Source organism: Pelodiscus sinensis, chromosome 3 (genome assembly GCF_052426305.1).
Source record: "Pelodiscus sinensis isolate ZL-2025 chromosome 3, ASM5242630v1, whole genome shotgun sequence".
NCBI classification, from domain to species: domain Eukaryota; kingdom Metazoa; phylum Chordata; order Testudines; family Trionychidae; genus Pelodiscus; species Pelodiscus sinensis.
The window spans coordinates 179,452,749-179,462,148 of NC_143054.1; the positions used below are offsets into that span (position 1 = coordinate 179,452,749).

At 40.0% G+C, this 9,400-nt stretch overlaps 1 protein-coding gene across 3 annotated transcripts in view; it reads left to right on the forward strand.

Annotated features, from left to right (window-relative positions):
- CCDC85A (coiled-coil domain containing 85A) overlaps positions 1 to 3,761 on the forward strand; it is a 162,514-nt gene extending 158,753 nt beyond the window's left edge. For all 3 annotated transcript variants that reach the window (XM_006122145.5, XM_006122146.5, XM_025184184.3), the window contains one exon: positions 1,727 to 3,761. In XM_006122145.5, the coding sequence (XP_006122207.3) occupies positions 1,727 to 1,816 (90 nt within the window). In that variant the 3' untranslated portion in view covers positions 1,817 to 3,761. The remainder of the gene's footprint in view (positions 1 to 1,726) is intronic.
- The last annotated feature ends 5,639 nt before the right edge of the window (positions 3,762 to 9,400 follow it).

The window sequence follows — 9,400 nt, forward strand, 5'->3', positions numbered from 1 at the left end:
AAGGACTTTAGTTGTCATTACTGTGCTCTAGGTGTGACACTGGTCTCTGGTTATGGACATGTTTTCAGTGTTCTTTACTGTTGTTTTGTTAGGAAAGCATTTTTTTATTCATTCTGCCCATATTCTTCAAATCATACTTGGGCAGGGGAGTCAACAGCCTCTCTGGGCCCCTGGACAAGGTGGAGGTAGTGGGGTATCTCCGGGTATGTCTACACTAGCTCGTTAGTTCAAGCTAGATAAGCAAATGAGGGCAACCAGAGTTGCAAATGAAGCCCGGGATTTAAATATCCCGGCCTTCATTTGCATGTTCCTGGGTGCCGCCATTTTTAAATCCCCCTTAGTCCAAACTCCGTGCCCGTGGCTACACGCGGCATGGAGTAGGTAGTTCGAATTAGAGATCGAGGAGTTTCACGAGGAGTAATGGTAGTTCGAATTAGGATCTCTAATTTGAACTACTTACTCCGTGCCGCATGTAGCCGCGGGCATGGAGTTCGCACTAAGGGGGACTTAAAAATGGCGGTGCCTGGGAACATGCAAATGAAGCCCGGGATATTTAAATCCTGGGCTTCATTTGCAACTCCGGTTGCCCTCATTGCCCTCGAACTAACGAGCTAGTGTAGACATACCCTCCGTTCTCCTGGATGGGGTGGGCAGAAGGGGCAGGGTCAGAAAAGCCAGCCCTCAGAGTTGCTTGGACCACTGCATGTGCCCCCATTCCTCAGTGCTGCCTGGAATGTGCTGGACAGCCCTGCAATGGTGAGTTAAAGAACTGCAGCGGTTAAAGAACTGCACCACTGCAGTGATAGTTGAGAGCGTAAGGCCCTTTGGAATCATTTGGCCCCAGGGCAGTTGCCCCCTTCACTTCCCCAATTGGTGGGCCTGGGCAATAGCTTAGGCCACAATGTGGGACCAGTTTAGAACAACACCAAATTCAGAGGGCGTTGAGCTTTGGAGTCGTGGTTTGAGCCTCTACAACTGGTCTGTAAATCTTTTTGCAGCCCTGTGCTTGATTTTGCATACTCCTATTTCATCTTTACTTCTGACCTGTTTTGCTTCTATTTCTCTTCCTAATAACCAGTCTTGTCTAGTGATCCATTACTTGTTTTTTGGTCATCCACAGAGCGATGTCTACTCACATGACACTAACCGTTCTTGCTTCCTGTTGGTAATCTTAATTAAAAGCCAGTTAAAAGCATACTAAATGCTTTCTTAATATTGCCTTTCTGTGCCATGAATTGCTGTAGTTGTGATATGTATGTAATACAACCATGAATGGGAACAGAGGGGAGGACAAGGAGCAAATCTGTTCCCACGTGGTCCACCGTGAAAAATCTTGAACATTCTCACTAACTTGTGAGGTACGAGTGATCCTATCCAACAAAGGTACAAGAGCAGCACTTGCTTAAACTCTTTGCTGGATTGGTGCCTGTGTGCTTGAAATTAACTTTGATTAAAGTTTTGCCTTAGAAACAGTTGTTTAAAGATTTCCAAAGCTGGCCCTTGTTTTCAGGACAGACATTGCTCCTGAACAGACTTCTAAGTAACAGTTGACTAAAAATGAAGATACCATATTTCCTTCAAATTTTATTCTTTCTTCTTACTTTGTGTCTCTGCCTGTTTCTGTCAATGCTGCATGGTACAAGTGTATATATAATGCGTACAGATACACAAATCCACTTTTTGTTGGATGATACAGCTGACATCTCTTTCTGTCACTTGCCTTTAGGTTGTGTGGCGGAAGCTTGGAGATGCTGCAGGTTCATGTCCTGGAATTAGACAACATTTGTCGGGAAATCAGTATAAAGGACCTATGTAAAGGGACCTGAGTATCACCTCTCTCAGAAGATAGCATTTAAATAGCCAGTGACAAAGGGAACTTGTTTTAGCCACAGTAACGCCTCAGCTGACAACAGGATGTCTACATGAAGATTCATGACTTCTTTGGAACAGCGTTGAAGTGGTTAAAAAATAAAGCGGATAGGCTGACCTAAACTCGACTCCGTACTCTCCGACTGAGAAATGGGTAAACTCTGCTTACGTTTGACGACACTACTGCTTTGAAAATTGGCACAGCTTCTTCATAAAAGTCTTTCAGACAACAGTTATGTGCCCTTGTGTCTTAGCCTTGTCTTTTTAGTATGCTGTAAACTCTGTCTCTTAGCCAAGGCATTGTCATTCAAAAGTACACATTCAGAATGAAAAGATTTGAATGATTCTTATTTAACACATAATTGGGATTCAGCAGGAGATACACAAAAATGATTTAAGATGGACCTCCAGTGGGTCTGAATGACTTTTCCATTAGGTTTAGCAGAAGTTTATCACCAGAGTGGAGAGACGCCAATAAACTGTGCCTTCAGTCATCACAGTTACAAGAAAGTCAGTTACTTGGTAGCTCACACTTCAGTCTACACAATATTAGTTAATGGTGCTTAGGCAATTTTCAGCTGATTTTTTTTTAGAATACTTATATTTTGAGGTGCTAAAAGACCATAAAATCTCCTAACCAGCCATTAGTGTAGCAAAAACTACAATACATGTAGTAAAACACAATTTCTTTCTAAATGAAAGTATGAAAGTGAAGATAGACTTTTTCATCTTCTTTGGTGAACGCCTCCTGGAGACATATGTAATGGGCACCACCCTTTGAATAGACTACTTAGGTAACAATATTTAAGATCTCAAATCAAAACCACCATCAAAATTCTTTTCTGAAATCATTTTCCTATTGCCAATGCTAATTTCTACTAAGTTTGGAGACATGCTTTTTTATTTATCAAAAATATGAGTCCAAAAGATTGCATTGCATTTATGAAAAGCGTTCCTGGCCCACTGTAGTGTTCTTTCAAAGAAAACTTTTATTCTACTCAGAGCATGTCTTTCATTTATTCTGATGCTAAAAGCTCTTGTTCAGATTGCCTGAGTTTTGACCAGGAGGTGCTGTGGATGTGCTTAGCTTATTTTTTTCTGTGTCTATAACATTAGATTGTGTGTATTGAAATGCTAAAATAGGTATTTTGTGAATATATAAATGCAATGATACTTGTATGAATGTGCAACAGGCTTGTGACTGAATGCTGTTGCTTAACTTTTTACCATAGCTGAGCATCAAAAAATAGGAATGCAACAATTCCCAGATTTTGGGTTTGTTCTTGATTACTAAAATTTGATTCAAAGGTGATAGTCTGTTTTTTGTGGGCTTGTTCTACGTTGTATTATTGGTTGTTGGTAGTGGAATGTAGCTGGGCTGCTGTACAACTTTTTTTTATATGGTAGTGTGAAATCAGCTTCCTGCCTTCAGAAACCTGTTATGGATTAATTTGTGGCAGTAAATATACCTGTTCTTTCATTTTATTTGGTACCATTCTACATAGTTGTAAGGCCTCCAATCCAGCATTCCTTTCTCAGACACAACTCCTGTTGATTCCCTTTCCTTGAGTGAGGACTGCAGAATTTGGCTTTTCATTTTGAAAAATGCATTTTTTAAATAATACTTATATAAAAATGCTTGTTATATTTCCACATTTTTATCTCAAGCAGTTTTATCATTAAACTTAAATTGTTGTATTCCTATAATATAGTGGGGAGGGGGGAGTAAAACTGTAATATTTACCTGCAGGGGTAATTCGTGGGACACTGGTCTTTTGACGTGACACTTGTGTAAATTTTGATACTGTATTAAAACTATTTTTTTACAGTTCTGCATACAATTGGGTATCAAGTGTCTGTGTTCATCTTAGCAATGGTAATAAATTATTCAATCCCACAGTCGTTTGCTTTCTTTTAATGAGACGTGAACTAATGCTAAAAGCAAATTCTGTTCATTGAGAGATCTATTGTAAGTACTTATTGTACTGTAGTTACATTAGGGCTCAAAAATACATAATCTAGCTCTCTTGTCCAGTGAAGTCAATGGAAACAGTCATTGGATGCTCCAAAAATGGAAATTACAGCTCCTTAAATTGTCTACTCCCTGCTTGTTGGATTCTGCTGCTTTAAGACACTGGCCCAGATCCTACTGTATGGTGGTCTTGGTTTATGTCAGGTAGTTGGCATAGACCATCTTGTCATTCTGATATAGCTGGGCATGGGAGGATCATCTCAGTGTAGGGAGACTTGCTTGTGATGTAGAGCCAATATGGTGGCTTCCATTCCATCTACCTCTTTCTGATGGTGGTATATGGGGATCAGCCATGAGAAACAGGGACAGACCAAGGATTTCTTATAGGATAGTGATCCCAGCCTGTCCCATGGGTCCATGGGTACCATTGGCATTTAGCTTAATTTAAAGCAGCTTAGTTGTAAAGTAGTTCAGATTGGCTACTCCAAGATGAAAGGAGTCAGGGCTACCTTTGGGTATGTCTACACTACCACCCTAGTTCGAATTAGGGTGGTTAATGTAGGCAACCGAAGTTGCAAATGAAGCCCGGGATTTAAATATCCCGGGCTTCATTTGCACCTTGCCGGGCACCGCCATTTTTAAAGCCCCGGTAGTTTGGACTCCGTGCCCATGGCTACATGCGGCACGGAGTAGGTAGTTCGGATTAGGCTTCCTATTCCGAACTACCGTTACGCCTCGTGGAACGCGGCACGGAGTCCGAACTACCGGGGCTTTAAAAATGGCGGCGCCCGGCAAGATGCAAATGAAGCCCGGGATATTTAAATCCCGGGCTTCATTTGCAACTTCGGTTGCCTACATTAACCACCCTAGTTCGAACTAGGGTGGTAGTGTAGACATACCCTTTGAGACTTCCAAGAGTCTTTGACCATAACAGAAGATTGAAAGGAGCAAATGTCCTGTAAGTTTGTCTTAATCCTTCTGAGCAGGAATAATTTTTTGTTAAACAGTTGCTTCCTACTGGGAAAAGAAAATTATTGTAGCTAAATCCTTTTTCATTGTAATAAGAACTCCATCAGAAGTGTATCTGATCAGAGAGAAAAATACTTCATAGATGTTACACTGTGCACCTAGATTTTGCTCTGTTTTTTAGGTTTCTTTATTGCCTATCATTATTTTTTGACTATTGACCTAAATCACACAATGTACATAGGTTGACAAAGAAGAAAATTAGTATAAAAATAGCACAGTTCAGAATTTAAAACAGTACATATTAGACTTGCTCCTTTCCTGTATGTAAGGACTTATCAGAGTGGCCATCTTCCATCTGCATGTATGTGCTGAGGTCCAGAAGGAACCAACATCTTACTATGTGAGTATAGTGGAACTAATAGATTTTTAAGAGCAGCCTTTATAACCCAATCCTTAATCCAAGAGACTTTAAAAATATATTTGGGGAATCATTTAGCCTTTAACTGTGCTTGATTATGCAAAAAAATGGCCCTACCTGAAGCAATCTTTTCCTCACTGGCCTATCTGCTGACTCAGGGCCCAAAAGAAGATTTTTTTACTTTTTGCTTTTTACTCCCATTACCTGCTTCAGGATCAAATGCAAGTTCTGCTCTTTCTTGTTTGCAAACAATGCTATTGATGGTGAGGTTCCAACAGTTATACCTGTTACTAAGTACTTATTATTAAAATAATGTAGAGGAGTAAAGTGACATGTCCAAGATCACCAAGCAGTGAGTGTCAGTCAGAAAGAGAGCACAGGTCTCAAAGGCTATGTCTACACTGCACGCTTATTTCAGAATAAGCTATTCCAGAAAAAATACTCCAGAATAGCTTATTTCAAAATAGTACGTTTAAACTACAGGAAAGCCTCAAAATTAGTCCGAGGCAGGCTCCCCTAATGTGGACTTGCTACCTTGATTTAGAGCCCCAGGGAGCATTAGGGAGTAATTACTTTGAATGGCTCTGGGGAAGAGCTATTTTAAAATAGTAGCAGTGAAATAGTTATTTTGGAATAGGCATTGTTCCTCATGGAATGAGGTTTACAGAAGTTGGAATAAGCTGTCCATTATTTCTAATTTATTTTGAAATAACAGAATTGCTGTGTAGATGCTCGTATTGTTATTTTGAAATAATGGCTGTATTCTGAAATAATGCTGCTGTATAGATGCACCCAAACTGGTTAACAGATAGATTAATAAAACCTAATTGTAAATGGAGAATAACTATCCATTGGGGTGTTTCTTCTAGAATCCCACAGGAATCTATTCTTGGCCCAATGATATTCAATAATTTAATGAGTGAGCTGGGAGAAAAAAATTGCACACAACACCAAAATGGCAAAGTGGTAAATAATGGATGGGAACAGGCCAGTTTTACCGACTGACCTCATGTGCTTGGTAAATTGGGTTCATTTGAACAACATGTGTCAATACAACTATTTTATGAGCAGGTTTAAAACTAATAAAAGAAAGTTCTTCTTCACACAGCGTGCAGTCAACCTGTGGAACTCCTTTCCAGAGGAGGCTGTGAAGGCTAGGACTATAATAGAGTTTAAAGAGAAGCTAGATAATTTCATGGAGGTTAGGTCCATAAAAGGCTATTAGCCAGGGGATAAAATGGTGTCCTTGGCCTCTGTTTGTCAGAGGCTGGAGAGGGATGGCAGGAGACAAATCACTTGATCATTGTCTTCGGTCCACCCTCTCTGGGGTACCTGGTGTTGGCCACTGGCGGTAGACAGGATACTGGACTAGATGGACCTTTGGTCTGACCCAGTACGGCCGTTCTTATGTTCTTAATCAAATGAAAGGTATTTAGATCACATTTGGGATGGGCAAGCAAAGACTCTGAAAAGGATTTAAGGGTTACCTAAGCAAGTGAATGCAATCCTTAGCTGGATAAGTAGGGGGGAATCTCAAGCAGTAATAAAGAGGAAGTGGTATTTGCTATGTATAGAGCATTAGTGAGATCATTACTGGAATTCTGGGTCTAGTTCTGGTGCTCACAGATCAAAATGAATGCTGACAAGTTGGGAAAGGTTCAGAAAGCTACAAAAATGATCTAATATCTAGAAATCATGTCTTAGTAGCTTTACCTCCTTTAGTCTCTCACACTAAGAGATGATTAAGAGGGGATTTGATCACATTGACAAGAATATACATAGAGAACAGATACAATCTCTGGATGCATAAGCAAAGGACAAAGCATGTGTGAATAGAAGGCAGCTCTTTAATCTCATAGATAAAGGTATAATAAGCTCCACTGCTTATAATTCAGACTAGATATGAGAGAGACAGTTTTAACCATGAGGGTAATTAGCCAGTAGAACAATTTACCTAGGGATGCAGTGGGGTCTCCTTCACATGAAGGTTCTAAATAAAGGCAGGATGTCTCTCTAAAACATATGCAATAGCACAAACTAAAAGTGTGGGCTTGATGCAAAAATGACTTGATGCAGTTCTATGGCCTATGTTACACAGGAGGTCAGACTAGATGATTGTAATGCTCCCTGCTGGTCTTAAAAGCTATTACCCTGAATCCATTTTCAGTGCCCCATTGAAAGCACAGGTGAGACTGAGGTTATAATCTGAAAACAATAGTGTTCCCAGAAGTGCAATATGACCTACAGAAGCTTTGTTACTAGCAATAATTCACAAAAGAAAAACCTCTCAGGCAGTAACAATACCAATTTCCCCCAAATTTCATGAAACTCCATAACTTTCTTTCTCTATACTATTGGGCAACTGCCTACAAAAGCCTAATAGAGTGAACCTCCTCAAAGTTATAGATTCCTTGAGTTTATTATCAAGATAGGTCACCTAAAAACACACAATGTCCTCTTGAGGGAGACACAGGATATGTCATGACTGCAAGGAACATGTACGTCCAAGGAATGTGTCTGCTATTTCAAAATAATTTTTGAAATAACAGATGCGCTATTTTGGCATCCCCGTAAACCTCGTTCTACGAAGAATAAGAGATGTCTCAAAATAGTGCTTTATTCCGAAATTTGGTGCCATGTAGACGCACAAAATTTTGAAATAGCCTATTTCGAAATAAAATCAAAATAAGATATGCAATCTGCATAGCACAAATTGCGTATCTTATTTTGATTTTGCAGTGCAGTCTAGACGTACCCAAAATGGGCAAGGAAATATCTTTTATTTGATCAGCATCTGTTGGTGGAAGAGACAAGATTTTTAGCTTCTTTAAGTCTAGAGAAGGTAAGCAGAGGCTCAGAACTAAATACAGAATGGGTTTGATTGTAAACATAAGGGACTAACATATAACACTTTGCCCAAACTATGGGAACAGGTAGAGGTACTAAGATGGCTTCCCAACATGTTAACCTGTTCATAGATCAGTTGGAGATAGAATTTCTGGAAAAATGCACCACCAAAGCAATTATATTTTCATCCTGTGAACGGGCTACCTCAGTTCCCTCATAGATTTCCCCCACAGTTTCAACAACCACCATCCAGTCTCTAAAACACTATAACACTCCTGCATCCGCATCAGCTTCCTGGACACCACCGCAAGCTTCAATAAAACAGAATTCCACAGATCTAGTAATTTCCATACATGCACCGAGAAATACATAATCTACACACAGGTTTCACAAAATAGGCTATGAAGAGAAAGTCCATCAAATATACCTTAACATACTTAAAACTATCTTCATCATACATGCTGCATCAGAGAAACAGAACTTATGGATTGGGCCACCCCAATACTCCAAAAGAACCTGCTCCAATACAGAAAAATTCCCACTGATTGTACATCCATAATTGTCACCTAGCACCCCACTCTGGAACTCATTTGAGAGAAATCTCTCTGGAACCCTTTTTTCTTGCCTTGAAACAACCCACCGACATCTTCACCAGAAGCAAACTCTCCATAGACCAGGACTCACCGATGCTGCCAAAACAACACATGGAAAGCCTGCAGCTATGTTAAAATAACGAATGCTTCCACAACACACGTTTCAAGGGCCATGAACTCCACATGTGCTTATCACAATATGTGGTGCAAACCTCATCCATGCACCAAATGCCCCAACAACAACTATGTTGGAGAAACCAGCCACTATGGTTCTCAAATCTGCTCACACAGAAAAATGCTAAAAGACAAAAATGCCCTATCACCCAATGGTGAACACTTTTCATAAAGTGATCACTCTATATCTGTCCTCTCAGGCCTCATCCTCAAAGGAAACCTGCAGAAAATCTTCAAAAGATGAGTTTTGAGGATTTAATACCATAACTCTTCTGGACACTATAAAAAAATCCATGGAATTAACAAAGACTGGTTTGTTGGCTCATTAAAACACATCTTGCTGCCTATCACCCTCTTTTGTTCTACAGCTACAGAGAAAAGAATTGTTCACTTCATTTTAAGTAGTCTCCTAGAACGTGGGTTAACAAACATGTGGACAAGAGGGATCCAATAGATATAGTATACTTAGATTTCCAGAAAGCCTTTGACAAGGTCCCTCACCAAAGGCTCTTGTGTAAATTAGGTTGTCATAAGATAAGAGGGAGGATCCTTTCATGG